The sequence below is a fragment of the Trachemys scripta genome, chromosome 7 (assembly GCF_013100865.1).
Source record: "Trachemys scripta elegans isolate TJP31775 chromosome 7, CAS_Tse_1.0, whole genome shotgun sequence".
In the NCBI taxonomy this organism is placed as follows: domain Eukaryota; kingdom Metazoa; phylum Chordata; order Testudines; family Emydidae; genus Trachemys; species Trachemys scripta.
In genome coordinates, this window is record NC_048304.1 from 35759467 (window position 1) to 35776694 (window position 17228).

General features: G+C 42.6%; 1 protein-coding gene across 2 annotated transcripts in view; it reads left to right on the forward strand.

The window, feature by feature from the left end:
• NUP210 (nucleoporin 210) overlaps nucleotides 1-6653 on the forward strand; it is a 120251-nt gene extending 113598 nt beyond the window's left edge. For both annotated transcript variants that reach the window (XM_034775574.1, XM_034775575.1), the window contains exons 38-40: nucleotides 422-517; nucleotides 625-708; nucleotides 4488-6653. In XM_034775574.1, coding sequence (XP_034631465.1) covers nucleotides 422-517; nucleotides 625-708; nucleotides 4488-4588 — 281 coding nt within the window. In that variant the 3' untranslated portion in view covers nucleotides 4589-6653. The remainder of the gene's footprint in view (nucleotides 1-421; nucleotides 518-624; nucleotides 709-4487) is intronic.
• Nucleotides 6654-17228: the final 10575 nt, after the last annotated feature.

Sequence of the window (17228 nt, forward strand, 5' to 3'; positions counted from 1 at the left end):
GTCCAATTACTGTCTTTGGAATGTGCTCTCTAATGGCTGCTTGCCCATCCCAGCTGGCATAAATTCCATAATTCTATAGTATCCAACAGTACTTCTTGCTTTAATTTTTACATACTCTCAAACATGGCTTGGCATTTCCAAAACTGATTAGTGGGTTGAGGTGGGAACAATGTGTGTGACATTTCAATCTATTTTGAGTTATCACCGACAAGCACATTTTGAACATTATAGTGGAAATTGCCATTGTAATCTAAGTCAATCATGTTATTTAAACTAATAAAATGTAACATGCACAAATAAATATTCAAAATGAAATAGAAAAAAGCTAGGAAAAGAGCCCAGTTGTCATTAGAGGGGATTAGAAAGATACAATGCTATTTATAACATCATATGATATCTCTCCTTTTCAATCGTTCCACAGACGGAGCCAGCTTATTCCAACACTTCCTTGATTCCTATCAAGTAATGTTCTTCACGCTTTTTGCATTGCTGGCAGGGACAGCTGTTGTGATCATAGGTAAGGGAGTAAAAAGCTGCAATAATATTTTCCTAACTTTTAAACATTTTAGCTGTGCTTTAAAGGAATAATTTCCACTCTGAAATGTTTTTGATAATGTCTTTCAGCCTACCATGCAGTTTTCTCCCCAAAAGAACAGAACACTTATCCAGCATTTACCCCAAGGACAACGCCTCAACACAGCTATAACAGTAAGCAGCTGTTACCCAGTTATAAATAAAATTAATTGGTTACCCTAGATATTGCATCTGAATTATTGCAAGGAGGTTGCACTAAGAGAACCTGTATCCTGAAATAAATTACAAGGCTGGCATCTAAGCACCATACAACTTTTTAGTGTTCCTGATTCTGAGGTCACACACACCTGTCCTACACTGGTGTGACTCCTTAGACCTCAGTGGAAATACTTGTGCTTTACATTTTTGTGATGGAGACTAGAATCTGGATCATTAAATGGTATTTTTGCAATAAATATTTTGGGGGGAAATAACTGCAGTAGTGGGAAAACTAAGGTCCAGATCCTGCTCCTATGGAATCCAATGACAAAAACTCCCATAGCTCAGTATGTACCTTCTATGGTTGTTAGTTTGCCTTATGTAACATGCACCATCAGAAATCCCAGTGTTACACTGGGTACATACTTAGGTTTGATCAGAAATATAAGGAAAAATCAGAATTCTTTGACCCTCAGTAGTTGCACTCCTGATTGGGAGAGAAATTTTTAACATCTTGTCTTAGTTACGATCTTTGGGAAATTCCACTAAGAGAGTTTCAGTGGAGTTTCCTGTGCTGTAATGGAGATTTCAGTCCCTCTGTGGCAGAACAGACACACTTTTATTTATTCATTTGTTTATTTGTAAAGCAGCCTTGGTACAATGAAGGTTAGCCAAAAGAGTGCCCTGGGTGAAAGAGTTTAGTAATGCTTCAGGCTCCATTGTTGAAAAGCCCATTGCTGATCATGGAAGATTCAGGCAAGGTCAAGACTCCCAGAAGTTAGCATCATCACCGCCGAGTGTGTCAGGAAAGAAAATAAAATGTGGGAAGTAGTGGCATGCTCCCATCTTTAAAAAGGAAAACAATAAGCAGGGAGACTATTTAACTTTAATTTGGAAATCAATCCCAGCATAACTGGGAAATACTCAAAATTCTTATGTAGTTATAATTAGTAAAATGTGCTTAGGTTTTCTTTCTTCCTCCTTGGCATTACATTACCCTTTCTTAAAATCTGAGTAAGGGCCTGCAAGGAATAAAAATTAATTACTTGGATTTCAGTTGTCTTAGTGATTATCTCTACAGTATCTTCTACAATGTTTCATGTATTAAATGAATCTTGTGAGGTACAGTAACTCCCTACTTAACGTCGTTTCGATCTTACATCCCTGCTCAATTACAGAACATGCTCCATTTAAAGTTGTGAAGTGCTTCACTATAACGTTGTTTGGCTGCTTTGTCCACAGCTGGCAGCGCCCCTAACAGCTCCCTATGTGCCCCCGCCCCAGCGCCTCCCACCTGCCAGCAGACCCTGTGGATCAGCACCTTCCTCCTCCCCCCGCCTCCTGCCCACAGCAATCAGCTGGCTTGTGGCATTCAGGAGGGAGGGGGAGGAGTGAGGCAGGGGAGAGAAGGAGGAGCTTGTGCGCCGAGTCCTCACTCCTCCCTCCTGTCCCCTGAACGTCGCAAGCCAGCTGATTGCCGGGGGGAGGAGCGAGGACGCGGCGCACCTCCCACCTCCTGCTCGTGGCAATCAGCTGGCTTGCGGTGTTCAGGAGTAGGGAAGGGAGGGGGAGCCTGCGTGCTGTGTCCTCGCTCCTGCCTCCTGAACGCTGCAAGCCAACTGACTGCCGCAGGCAGGAGGCAGGGGAGGGAGTGGGGAGGAGCAAGGATGCAGCGTGCAGAGTAACTGGGTTGGGGGGAGGAAGAAGAGGCGGATTAAGTTTGGGGTTTGGGGGAAGGGGTGGCGTGGGCGGGCCGAGAGTTGAGCCCCCTGCCCCTTGTGCTTGCAGAGTAGGGGAAGCTGCTGCTGCTGCGCAATGTGCTTCTCCTAGCCTACAGCACCTTCAGCCTCCTTGCCTGCCTCATTGTCTCCAGCACCAGTGGGCTGTGCCTGTGTGGGGTAAGGCGGGGGCACCTCCCAACTATAGTACTGTACTGTATGGCAAAAAAAAATTCCCTGGAACCTAACCCTCCCATTTACATTCATTCTTATGGGGAAATTGGATTCGCTTAACATCATTTCACATAAAGTCACATTTTTCAGGAACATAACTACAACGTTAAGTGAGGAGTTAGTGTATCCAGCTTACTGCACAGGGAAAATTCCATCCTCTGCATAGTCTACATAGAACAGAGAAGGAAACTTCTTTGCCTTCAATTAAAGTGAAAGTCCCAGTGTTAGATCCCTGGGAACAGAGTGCAGAAGGGCTGGAAGTCTCACTAGCTACAAAAAATTGCTGAAAAAAATGGAACTTATCTGGTCTGGGATGAAGGAAGTGATTAAGAAAGCCGGGTGCAAGGAAAACTGGATGAGCCTTTCACTTGCTTTTCCTAGTCTCCTGCTTTCCCATACCACTGAAAATCTAAGGAAAAAAAGAATTGTCCCAAGCATCACTAAACTACGCCAGAGGTCAGAGGACAGAAGGTAACATACAGGGAATAAAATTACCAAACTTCCAAAGAAATTTACTCCCAGCACACCTGCAGGACCTCCCATTTTGCCTTGTTCCTTTTTTCCCCTTGGCCAGAAAAAGCAATTATTTAAACCCCTGAATTAATGAATTCAGACTTGATAGACCAACTATTCTGATGATGCTGTTAGGGCCAGAGCTCCCACTACTGTACATTCAGACTTATCCAGAAACCTAGGTGCCAATATGCTGTTTATTCTGTTTGGACAAAACAGAAAGTAGCTAAAACAACTATAGCTGGGTGAAATTTATGTACCAAAATCTTTTCTTGACATGTGCCTGGTTTGGGGTTTGCAAAGAGTTCACAAGATTTTGTTCAATTTTACTACAATTTGAAATTTTTTGGGGGGGAAATAGATCTAGCTGTCAAGAGACTTGTATTCTAATCATGTTCTGACACGGACTTGCTGTGTGAACTTGAATGCAACTGTGCACCTTAAGTTCCCCTATTAAATAGTGATACAGAGATTTACCTACTTCCAATAGAGGCCTAAATTTGCTTATAACATGTTAAGGTGAGTCATTGGTTGAGGCGAGAAGAGAATTAACAAACTCCCACTAAGCAGGATTAGTTCTGCAAACCCCACCATATACTCATCCTCTTCTTTTACTTTTTGCAACACTGTTCAATTTCTTTGTCTTCCTTGCTGTTACTTTTTGTGTGAATTTGAGTTTCCACGTACCTGCCCATGACAAATGTTCAGTTTCTTGAACTGCCATGGAAAATCAAAACATCAGGTGGTCAATAACCACATAAAATTAATTATTGAAAAAAATCACATTAACTTTCATAAAAAAACAACAAATCAATCAATTTCACAATGTCCTACAAAGGACACTGAATACCTATCTCGGTGTAGGACCCTGAGCTAGCAATGCACATAAGTACATGAATAATCGAATGTAATCAGTTGGGACTACTTGCTTATAGTTAGGCACATGCTTGAGTATTTTGCTGAACTGGAGCCTCACTTCATATGAATAACTTTTGGGTATTCGGAGTGAGGTAAAACAACCCCAGATTATTAGTTACTGTCGTCATTATTTACTGAAATGTGGGCCTCAGGGGTTTTATCAATGCATTAATTCATGTTGCTTGTGAGAAGAAATACAGAAGTTCCATCATCTTCATTTGATTAAAATGTACCTGAAAATATAAAGGTAGAGCTTTATTTTCAATGAGTCCTTAGACTCCCTTCCAATATTAATCCAATCTAAGAGCAGCTGTTGGTTTTTTACTCTCCCCCCTTAATATGATTGTTTCCTCTCTTTCTCCACGACTGTAGGTTTTTCTGTTTCATCTGCAACTTCTCTCAGTCCTTCGTACTCAGATAGAAAAAACAGTCCTCCCTCCAGGCTATGGAGTACTGGTTATGCTTCACATTAAAGAAAGACGACGGGACTCATCTGCACAAGGACATATACTTGGGTTAAAAGAAAAGTCAATGCTTTTACTAATAGCAAATCATTTCACTCTGGAAAATTCTCAGCTAGGCTTAAAAACTTTCAAATGCTCAGTGTAATGCAAGTCATCTTAAAAATGCAGTGTAATATACTGTGCAACACCTTTTTTTAATGCATTGCGCTCTTCAAATTTTTAAGGGGATGCTTTCAATCCTATAAGATCCATTCCTGTGTCTTTTATGTTATGTTCAGTTGACAAAGATGACTGGACAATTAGCTATCTTTGTGCTAAGCTAGCTTTCCTGCAAGCTTCACGCAAGTAGAAGGTACACTTAGAAGAAGGTGGTCAAGTATTATGTTTTTTTTATTTGCTTCCTGTGGAAATTAACTTTCTTTTAACGTGGTTTTCAAAGAAGGGAAATAGTAAAACAGATAAAATGTGAGCCAAAAATGTGAAGGAGTCTGTGTTTCAAAGGACTAAAGTTTTCTTTGGGCTCCAGTATTATCATCATGAGACTCAGGAATGTATTGCACTGATAAGTGTTCTTATATTTTAGCCTTACAATGTGATTTATCTTCATTATTTGCCAGTTTAAAAATAGGAAATGCTGTAATAACTGTGAATAGATTAGTCTGTTTTCTATATTTTTTACAGAAAATTATAAATATGGCTCCCCATAGGTACAATTGCAGTATATTTATGGTTACTGTGCTCTCCTGCGCTAATGACCGAGAATGCTAAAAAGCATGTGCCTTTCTAGAGTAACCATCATTTATGAATGAAGATTTCTAGAACAGTTACAAAGGAGTATGCAAATCTTTTTGAGTGAAGGCAGTTATTTTTCATTTGTTTTTGGCTTTCTATTTGTTAATACAAACAGTGTATTTTCATTGATTGATTAGAAATATAGGTACCTCAGCAGACACTGAGCCTCCATGCATCACCACTGCCCTGGTTACTGCATTGTGAACTAAGTGGCACATTATATGATAAAAGTGAAGTATGAATGTCAGTTAGTTTAACCTGTTTGTCTCTGGTACAATATGGGCACCCTAAAAATGTTGACTTTTACTACTAGCTATTAATAGTGTGTACAAGCAGGGCACAGTATAATTAATATCTTACCTAATAGTAAAAAGAGTACTTACTGTATAAGAGCTACGTGAAATAAAATTAAAATAAGTGTATGCAGCATATTGCATAGGTAGTAAACTATTTTATTTTTTGTTCTGTTTTTTTAAGTTTTGATTGGCTAGAACAGGCCCATATGACTCAAACTGCATTATTGACAGAAAAATCAGAAGCTACTTTACTGAACTAGGAAGTAGATCACTGTACATGCTCAGACATTCTGAGCTTTTCAGAAGACTGCCAACAAAGTACATACGAGTGAGATTTTTACACATTTATTTTAAAACTTGAGAAGAGAATGGTTTTCAAGCCATAGCTTTAAAATATTGCTCCTAGGAGGGAAAAATTACCTCAGTTGTGGTATGTTAAATCCTTTGATGATTAAAATTGAAATAATGGTCATTTTCTTTCATCCTGTGGGCAATATTTTGCAGCTATCACCTTCAGCCTCAAGCTTTGTTTACATATATGTAATACTGTCAGAGGGACAACTGTGAATAATTTCCTTAGTTGTGAATTGTCAAAAAAACAACAACAAGAAGTTCAGTGAAGGTAGTCACAAGTGATCTGTTATAAAGAACATAATATTGTGTCATTACAGTGTGAGCCAGTAAAATATTCAGCTCTTCTTGTGAGAAACATATGAAATATGCAAGATTATACAGGCAAATATTCGAAAGACATGAATGTATACACAGGCAAATTCTGTGGCACATAGGTTTTTTTACATGGTATTATTGGAAAATGCCACATTGTTCAATAGTATTCCTTTGTGGGGTTTTGTATAATTTATTTACTAGTGCTTGAGAAATACAGATGTGCCTTACATGCTGATGTTCCTTAAAATTGACAGTTTGAATGTAAATATGACCGTTTATACTTGTTTTATTTAATAAAGCTTTATAAGATTCCTTAACATAGTGTTGCTGGCAATTTTTATGTCTTGGCTGCTTGATAGCTAAAATTACATTACAAACTGTTTGCCTCTTGTTATTCATATCCCATGCTGTACCTTTTATTGTCATGTTGCAAGGTGACTGTAAACTTGTCATGTTTATTGGCTCTAATGATTAACGGGCATATCAAATTTGCTTACAGTAAAAGTAAAACGTTGTTGTTGTTTTTCTCATTGTCAGTCCTGAAAACTCACCATAGGATTTGACAGTCAAGACAGTCTCTTTTCTTCTCACCCATCATCTCCACCACAAAGAAAGATCCTGCACACCAGGTTATGCCCTTAGTGACCCCTGTGCAATTCCATTGTCTCCAAACTATGCCCCACAATTACACCAGTACAATTGCTTTTACTTTTATTATAACTGGTGTAATTTATGGCATAATTTGGAGACAGTAGGATTATGCAGGTGCCACTGAAAGTGTAATTTGCCCTACAAGATTTTACAGGTGGTATGAGAAAAATAATCTATCTTGACTGTCCAAACCAAGAGTAAGTGTGTAAATTTACCAATTGAAGGAGTTAAAAAAAAAAAAAAAAAAAAAACCTTTTACTTGTAAACTGAGAAAATTTGACATGGAATCACTGAAATAGAGGTAAGCTGGAACCCGGGGATGCCATTTTTACTAAGGCACTTTGCAGAGTTGAACTGATCTGTAAAGAAGATAACCAAATGTTTTGCTTCATTCTATAGTTAAGCCCATGAACAGCAATGTTAAATGCAAGTTAGTGGCTGTCACCTACACTTATATCTTGCAGCTGATTTCTTCTGATATATCCAACTGAGGTGTCCAGATTCTGGACACCTTTGATTCTGTTCTTTTTTTATGAACTTGACTGGGAGTGGCTGAGAGTGCTCATCTGAAATAGGTGAGGAGTTCCATAAATCTTCTGTGATTGAAATGGTAGGGAACATTCTGGGCCCTTTTCATTGGGTTCCTCAACATTAGAGTTGGTCAACATTTTCCAGATTTTGAGGGGTTGTTTGTTAAATCTTTCCTCAAAAATATAATTTTCTATTTAAATATTTTTGTCAAATTTTCATCTAAAATGTGTAGGTCGTTTTTTTTTCCAGTCAGCTCTGCTGAACATCTCAACTCCCTTGTGTTCAGTGATGTTAAAGGATGCCTTAATTTCCACAGCTCTAACTTTGGTTTTTCAGAAAAATGGCGTTTTTTCCACTTAAAGAGATTGAGAGATATTGAGTTGCTATGGTGATAAGTACTTGAGAAATGCTTATAGACATGTTTATTCTCCTCAACATACAAATGTCTCTTCTGTTCCAGTACTTAGTCCCTTCCTAGTCTAGGCCACTAGTCCTGTGTTGCATATATTTAATTAAGTGAACTGCTCTAAATATTAAGTGACTTGGGTGGAGTGCTTTGGGAACAGCTTGTTGTATATTACACCTCTTGGGGCCCCTAGATTTAGAGTCTTGGCATGCATCCAGCTGCTCTAATGGTGATTTACCTTAAACTGCTAGTGCTGAGGGTCTAAAAGCAAGATGGCTTGGTTCATGAAGTGACGCGCCACAAGAGGAAACAAAGCTTTTGCGTTAGAGCCCTGTATGGTCGCATTAAACCACTGGTGCTCAGGAGGGTTATTTGGGGATGTAAGTGCTCTTTGTCTAAACAAATTGCTGCCACTGTAAACTCAAATCTTTCCTTAAAAGAACAGTTTGAGTAGAATAAGGCTCAGGCTTTCTGCACCTAATGCTGAGATTTCTTTCTCACACATTTATTGTAAGCTGATAAATTTGCAGCTATGATGAGTACTTTCCAGTGGGGTCATATAAACACTGCATGAGTTAATTGATTCTTGTACTGTGATGCTATGACCAAATGTCAGTGGAGCACATAAGGCCAAGTCCTGGTCCATTAATACTTAGTCCTACCATGAGTGCAGAGAACTGAAGACCTCTCGGGGTCCCTTCCAATCCTATGATTCTATGATTTAAGTTCTGTAGGAATTTTGTCATTGCCTTCAGTGGGATCATGATTCGGTCTTTGTTGCAATGGCCTTTGGTTAATCAGCAAAATTATTTCCTAGTGTTGGTTCTTACAGTGAATAAAATCCTTCATTGGTTGACGTAGAACTGGTTGAATATTGCAGGGAAAAAAATCAAAACCCAAATCTGTGAATATTCAAATTTCTGAACAGATGAGTTGGTCTGTTTGCAACCTTGTGTTTACTTCTTTGAATATCCAATTGAATGAGCTCAGTGGCAGAAATGCTGGCTTGCAACAGCGAATGGTCAGTGACTACTGCAGGAAATGTCCAGGAAACAAATAGTTTAAATTGATAATTGCACATATTTGTACTGGCAACCTGATTTTAAGAGTTATGCTCATGTAGTGAGGGAACAGAAATGCCCCCTGAAAAAATGTGGCCAGCCTAAGCAGCTATTACTTTGGGTTGTCTGTACTTAAAAGTTAATTCAAATTAAAGTAGGGTGTGAATTTAAAGCACAATAGCTAATCCTGAATAACTCCATGTGCAGAGGATACGCAAGAGGATAAATGGACACAAGTCAGATATCAGGAATGGCAATATACAAAAACCTGTAGGAGAACACTTCAACCTCCCTGGCCACACAATAGCAGATGTAAAGGTAGCCGTCTTACAGCAAAAAAAACTTCAGGACCAGACTCCAAAGAGAATCTGCTGAGCTCCAGTTCATTTGCAAATTTGACACCATCAGATCAGGATTAAACAAAGACTGTGAATGGCTATCCAACTACAGAAGCAGTTTCTCCTCCCTTGGTGTTCACACCTCAACTGCTAGCAGAGCACCTCACCCTCCCTGATTGAACTAACCTCATTATCTCCACACTGATTTATACCTGCCTCTGGAGATTTCCATTACTTGCATCTGAAGAAGTGAGGTTCTTACCCATGAAAGCTTATGCTCTCAATACTTCTGTTAGTCTCAAAGGTGCCACAGGACCCTCTGTTGCTTTTTACAGATTCAGACTAACACGGCTACCCTCTGATACTTTACTCCATGTGTAGACGCTCTTGTTCCAGAATAAAAGCCCCTGTCACAGGCTGGCTGATCAGTCCTTTAAGGGAAACAGGCTCAGCCTTGACTGTGGCATAGCAGTTATCCCCAGCTGATCCTGATGGTGTGACTTAATTACAACTAGTGAGCCCAGCTGTGAAAGGGTCAGGGTGGACCACAGAAAGAGGGAAGAGAACTCAGTGCGGGAGGAGACCCAGGAGAGAGGAGCAAAGGGAGTTCTTTTTCTCTGGGAGGGGCCTTGTGAAGGCAGGCCTGAGAGGATCACAAAGAGCAGGTCAGGCTCCTGTGAGAAGCACAGAATCCCTGGGAGGAAGCCAGAGTCCCAGGAGAGGGGAAGCTGTGAGGAAACAAGCTAGGAAGAAAGGGCCTCAGACAAAGGAGCAAAGAGGGAGCTCTTCAGGGCCTGGGAGTGGGGGTGAAGAACAGGGGACTTTAACATAGCCTGAGGGGGGCAGAAGGATCTTCTGTTTGGATGTTGATGTGGGGTTTTTTAGATGGACTTTTGTTACCCTGGTAGGGGACAGAACTGGAAAGAGGTGAGCTGACTGGAGGACTGGCATGGAAGATGTAGCCAGACAGTCCATTTCTGGGCAAAAGAAATGTCAGCGGGGTGCTGGAGATGAAGACCCCTGTAATACCATGATCTGATGCTGGGGCCACTACAGTGGTGAGTGGAACCATTTACAGTGTCCTTTTGCAGTTTAGCATAATCCACTTTCACAACTCCATGTGTAGACCAAGCCCTTAGAATATCTAATAATTGTAATGTATTGCTAAGGAGTGAGCTACAGACCAGAAATTATTCAACAATGAAGAAAACCATATTCTGTTTGCAGATGATTCTCAAAACAAAAAAGGCAATGTTCCAGTGTGACAAACTCAGATTTGTTTTGAGCTTCTTGCAGTACACAGCGTGTGTAAATCATTTAGTTCTTCTTCTTGTGCATGCAAAATGTTTTGGAGGCCACACGACATTTTTACACTCTGCTTCTGTCACCTGGGTAGCTCCTGGGCTAATGATTTTAGAAGGTTACAAAGCACTTTTGTTCTTTTGTGTGTTTTAAAGCATACCAAGAAAGACTTACCATACGCCATTTCTTAATAAAATATATGGGCAACAGATTTTTGAGATCTTTGATTCTTTTAAAGGGACAGGTAATTTTAGCTAACATTTCAGTAATGGAAACCAACATTTTTTAAAAATTGGTTTTATTAAATTTCTAACCCAAGAGCCTTGCAAAAACGATTGTAGATTTTTCTGAATTTGTTCTGAGAATAGGTTCAGACGGTTCTGTCTGGAAAGGATAATGGTAAATGTATGTCAATTGTAAAGATCCTTTTTCCTATATTTTTTTTAAATGGTGTTGGGCATTGTGATGGGGTGGACTGGCCCTGCACTGGGACTGAGAGTTAACCCTTCCCTGCTGACAGAGAAAGCCACGCCCCTGAGGCTCTGCTGGGCATGCTCCAACCAGGAACCAAGCATAAAAGCCTGCAGAACTGCTCGGTCAGGGCTGGCGGCTGGGGAAGGAGGATGCCCAGCGGAAGCTCCAGCCCAGGAGCAGTTGCGACCCTTACAGGAGGGAGCTGAGGAGCCAGGAAGTGGGCCCAAAGACTGGCAGCTGTTGGAACCCCAGGGAGCACCGGGTGCTGAGGAACCTGAAGACCCTGATGCCACAGGAACTGCTAAGTTTGGATTACTGGTAGGAAGTGACCCAGGGAAGGGAAGGGAGTGGAATCTACCACCACTCTGAGGGCAGCGTGTTGCGGTAGGATTCCCCGCTGACCCATGGCGAATCACGCTGTCACTGACAGGGCCCTGGGTCAGAGCCCGGTGAAGGTGGGTGGGCCCCGGGCTCCCCTACCCAGAGGCGTAGTGATCGCCCTCCGTACCCTCCGACCGGAGGGGGCCCCGCAAGGAAGGGGGCCCCTAAAAGTGGCAAAATAAATACCGCATTCCAGTTTCTGCATTGTAAGGGGCCCCGCCCGGACATATGTTCGGAGGGGGCCACCATTCGGAGGGGGCCACGTTCTTTGTTGCTATGGCCCTGCCCCTACCGGGGGTCTCTAATGCCCCCCCCTTGTGACGACATAGTCCACTGACCCCTCTCTCACCCCAAAGGAGATAGATGGACTCCAGCCTCGGGGCCATGCTATCCCCCGAGGGGAAAAGAATTTAGAGAGACTCTGGCCATTGGGCCCTGCTGCTTTAGGAGCACACTACAGGGACTCCGACCTCTAGGCCACGCTATCCTACCAGGGGAAGCGGATTTAGAGGGACTCTGGCCATTGGGCCATACAGCCCTGACTTCCGGGGAGGTAGTAAAACCAATGTAGATGCAGGGAGGCAGGGTTAACCTCCTCCCCCGCCCCCTTGAATCAAAGGGGTTGACGAGGAACAAAACCCGCCACAGTCATAAAAGTAAAAAATGACTCTCAAGCAGGAAACTTTATCTCAGCAAGGCTGAAAGTCACAGACTGTGATCAACTGATCTGTAAGATACAGCTGCACTCTGTGTATTTGCTCGGCCTTTAGCGTTAGCAAGCATTAGAAAAGGAATTGGCAATGCTTGTTTTAAAATAAGTTATCATTAAGTCCTACTCAAGTTGTGGCTTCTGTCATTGATGGAACACTTTCCTCAAGGGGAAGGACATATGCTAACAAAGCAGATGATGGTTGTCAGACTTTCAAGTACTGAACATAAGAATGGCCATACTGGGTCAGACCAAAGGTCCATCTAGCCCAGTATCCTGTCTTCCGACAGTGATCAGTGCCAGGTGACCCAGAGGGAATGAACAGAACAGGTAATCATCAAGTGATCCATCCCGTTGCCCATTCCTAGCTTTTGGCAAACAGAGGCTAGGGACACCATCCCTGCCCATCCTGGCTAATAGCCATTGATGGACCTATCCTCCATGAATTTATCTAGTTCTTTTCTTATCTAGTACTGGGGTGAAAGAAAGTTAGTAAATTGATTTCAAAGAAATAATGTAGGGAATAACACCAGAATAGAGAACTTAACATAATAGGTATCTCTCCCCACTTACTGAAATTCATACAGTGCTGTTACATTTCTGAAATCTTTTTCTACTAATTAAGTTGGCCTTGGGTCTTCTGTGCCTTTCATTTACATATCAAGACAAAACTAGTGTACAGGACTTTATTCCAATCCCATGTCTTTGCTAAGAAGCTTAGATCTGTCTTCAAGGCTTTATCCCCAAACTGCAACTGGGAAGCTACTTACTTGCGGCAATAAGTGTGCAGTCCTCATAAAAATGTGATCCGTTGTAATTTGCATAATACATTACGCACTTTCCTTTTATGATTTTTTTTTTTTAAATGGAGAAACCCTGTATCATGCTGTTGCCCCAGAGAATGAAGCAAGGAAGGGCTTAGCTGAAGCAGGGTCATTTAGCAGCATCCTTGTGTATGTGAGCTTTGTACTGCAACAAAACAAGGATGCTTAGTGCACAGATGGCACATCAAATTGGCAATAGGATAAAGGGCATTTTGGTCTCAACTCTAGGTTGGCGCATTGCATCCAGACCACTTGCTGCCCACCAGTGGTTGTTTAATAGCCCAGGTGAAAAGAATGATGTTCTCGCACTAATCTCTAATGTACAGCTTTTAGGTCAGTCTGGTTCTTAGTGCATCATCACAGACCCTACCATTATTCAGTGGTGTGCTTTTTGGGAGTTTCCCCTACAGAGTGAGGTCACGTGTCACGACTAGAGGTGGTTCTTCCAGGCTAAGCATGGGGATGATTGCTGTAGGGGAAGCTTCTCCTGCCAGTGCCTCTGCTCTTCTTTTTCTGTTGATAAATAAAGAACATCAGTCTCTTGGGCTGTCTAGCTAGCACCTGTCCTGAGCTCTAAGGTAGATTTTTCTGCCCTGTCTGGCTGCCTTTGCACCCCTCAAGAGATACTGTGGGAGTGCAAATCACCCATAAATTCCTTGCTGAGGATTCCCCCAGCAATGGGCACGGAGCCAGCCCACACCTCCCTTCCTGCAACCCCAACACAGAGGTACGCCTGGAGGCAGTGGATGGTAGCAAGAGCATGCTGCCCTCTGGCTGTCCCTTGCTGGCAGAGTGCCAGCTAGAGCAAGTTAGAGCAGCCCACAGACTGATCTAACGTGTGCCAAGGTGAGTGCTGGGTCAGAACCAAGGAGCTCCGTGACAGTCACCCTAGTCTGCTGTGCCAAGCAGAAACTGGATATAACAAGGCCAAACATATATTAACAAATATTCAGTAGGCTGGACAAAGGTAAGTTCCTGGGCAGAAAACTACTGGAGAAATAAGCAGTGTCGATACAAGTGTGAAAGTTAAACCTTCCTCTGGCTTGTATCGGTGCTTTGAGGGAGTAGTGAAATACCACAGGAAGCTTCCGTCCTCCACTCTCACTCTGCATGCAAGTGCACCAGTGAGACCAGGTGCCTCCTAGCTCTTCACTGAGCCGTAGGAGCCTGGTTCTCTGGTGTGTTGCACTCATTTCACGAGTTGAATAAATCTGATATTGCTGTAGCCTTGTGGAGACGTAGGTCCTTAAGTTGGTGGGATTTTAGTAATACACCTACCAATAAAGTATAGCCCCCAGGGCACAGTCTGCTGGCTTGAATGTGGTTAGATCCCTGTGATCCTAGCATATGTGCTACAGTCAGCAACTTGAACTAAAGGCACAAACAGCCTCCTGTTAGAGGAGCAAAAGTGTGTACAGCAGAACGTATCATATGCCTGGCTTCCCTCAGATACCCTGCCCTTCGTTAGCAGGATGGCTCCAGAGGCCCATTGTACAGCTGGCAACATTCCTCTTTCCCCCTGCTCCATTGTTTAGCCCCTGAGTGAGGGCAAGTTTTGGACCCTACTTTTATACTCTCAGCTGCTTCATTACTGGTCATTACCGCGGCATTAGGCTTGTGGCTGTATTAATCGGATGTCCAATCACTGCATTGAAATTGCAATGAAATCTCATGATGTGTGCGCTACACCGGGGGTCTCATTTGTTCACTGTGCCATGTACATAGGTGAAACAATGTGTTGTTTTAAAATCCATTGCTGTACTTTAAATGTTTTTTTTTCCAGAAAGAAATGTGGCTTGTTCATGTCTTAATAACAACCGCTTATATTCATAGTCACGTGACTAGGTTAATGATGATCTAAATCACCTACAAACGTTCCTCCTGCTTCAGAATCATAGATGTTAAGGCCACAAGGGACCGTTGTGACTCTGTGGTCAGAGCTACTGCACAGACTGTAGCATTTCACGTAATATCCCTGCATCAGGCCCATAACATCCGGCTGAGCAGGACCATATCGTTGAACAAGCTTTGACTGTCTGAATTAAAGACTTCAAGTGACATGGAATCTTCCCTAGGTAATTTGCTTTAATGATTAATAAGACTCACTTAAAACTTTGTGCTTAATTTCCAGTCCAAATTCGTCTAGCTTCAATTTCCAGCTATTGACTTCAGTGGAACTACATGTGTGCTTAAAGTTAGGCCCAGGCTTACATGGGGATTTAGTTTCTCGGGTTCTTCTCTTCCAGCTTTGAAGCTCAAAATTAATAGCAAGAGTATCAAGCTGATTTTATCATTCTTCTTTTTATTCAGCATCATTATGTTTGAGTTATCGTGAATTCTTCACTTCCACTCACAATAAACCCAGCAACGTTTTCTATACTTTCCCCATTACTGCTCAGCCTTTATATCTGCAGGGCTATTTTTGTTGCAGGTGGTGACTAGTACTGTTTACCACTGCAGGTGGCCTGCTTTTGTATTTATAATCCTGTTCCTGCAATTTATAATGTCTCATAACAATCCAACACAGCATTGTTTCTCCTGTGTGTTGTTTTGCTTGGGTGTCAGTGTTTCAGGATCTGTGCGGTTTGTAATAATTACTAAATGGTTTGCAGAGAGTAGTTGGCCGTTTCCATGTAGCAGCAGATGCATCTGTTTATAATTCACTCTCAGATTGTTTCTCTCTCCCTTTTTTGATCCGGCTTCATCTTTTAAAGTGTTGTTTCTACTCTGCTCTATCCAAAATGGTTGTGCAGTCACTCTGGATTTTACATTTTATTGATTTAGTTAGCATTGATAACTATATTTCCAGGGAGCAGTAGCTGCTGTTGTATAAGTAGTGGCACTGTTATGACTCACTAAATTTTTCATGCTTCCTGAGTACTTTTGGCCTCACTGCTTTTTCCCATGGAAGAGGTTCTTTACTGAAGACATTTCATTGTCCCAGTAACCTTGGACAATGTGTAGTTGCAATCAACCAGATTGTTACACGCTCTTTTTTTCAACGCTTCTTAGAGAAATGGGACTGTTAAAACACAGCACTGCCCCCGAGGAGCCTCAGAACTCACAAGATCCCACTGTGAAGTTAGAACTTGTCTAACCACAGAAGTTGTACCTCTTTGGCTGTAGTGAAAGCAGCCTAGCCCCCTTAGTATGGACGCAGTTATATCAATATAAAGGTGGATTTTGTACTAGTACAACTATTCCTACATGGGCAGGCAAAGAAGTTATACCAATATAAGGCCCCTTTCTACAGTTCCAACTGCAGCCACATGGGATGGGCTGTGGGATATTCTGATGTGGGTTTCTCTCTCGATCTCCTGTTCAAGATGTTCCACTGTGGATTAAAAAAACAAGACTGGACTCTGGGTCTCCCATCTTCCAGGAGAGTGCCCTGCCTACCAGGTTACAGTGTCAGTCAGTCTCTCTCTCTCTCTTTTTGGCCCAACGACTATTTAAATATTTATCCAAAGTGGAAAGGCTTCAACAAGTGAGATTGAAAGAGAAAGTCATCAGAATATCCGATAGCCTAGTGCAGGGATGGCCAACCTCTGGCTCCGGAGCCACACACGGCTCTTCAGAAGTTAATATGCGGCTCCTTGTTTAGACACCAACTCCAGGTCTGGAGCTACAGGCGCCAACTTTCTAATGTGCCTGGGGGTGCTCACTGCTCAACCCCTGGCTCTGCCTCAGGCCCAGCCCCCACTCCACCACTTCCCACCCCCTCTCCTCAGCCTGCCATGCCCTCGCTCCTCGCCCTCCCCCCCCCAGCCTCCTGCATGCCACGAAACAGCTGATCGGGGAGGGAGGGCTCTGATCGGTGGGGCTGCCAGTGGGTGGGAAGCGCTGAGAGCGAGGTTGGGGGAGCGGATGGGGGGGGGCTACTAACATATTACTGTGGCTCTTTGGCAATGTACATTGGTAAATTCTGGCTCCTTCTTGGGCTCAGGTTGGCCACCCCTGACCTAGTGGTTAGGGCACTCTCCTGAAAGTGGGGAGACTCATGTTCAATTCTTTTCTCCCCATCAGGCAGAGAAGGGAATTGAATTCAGGTATCCCACATCTCAGGGGAATGCTCTAACCACTGGACAAGAAGTAAGGCTGCTACTTAGGTGCCTGGCTCCAGGAGAGGGTTCATGGCTGTGGATTCTAAGCAGAGAGAGGCACCTCCATCCAGCCCATCTAAATCTAAATCTAATCTGAGTTGGCTATATTAAA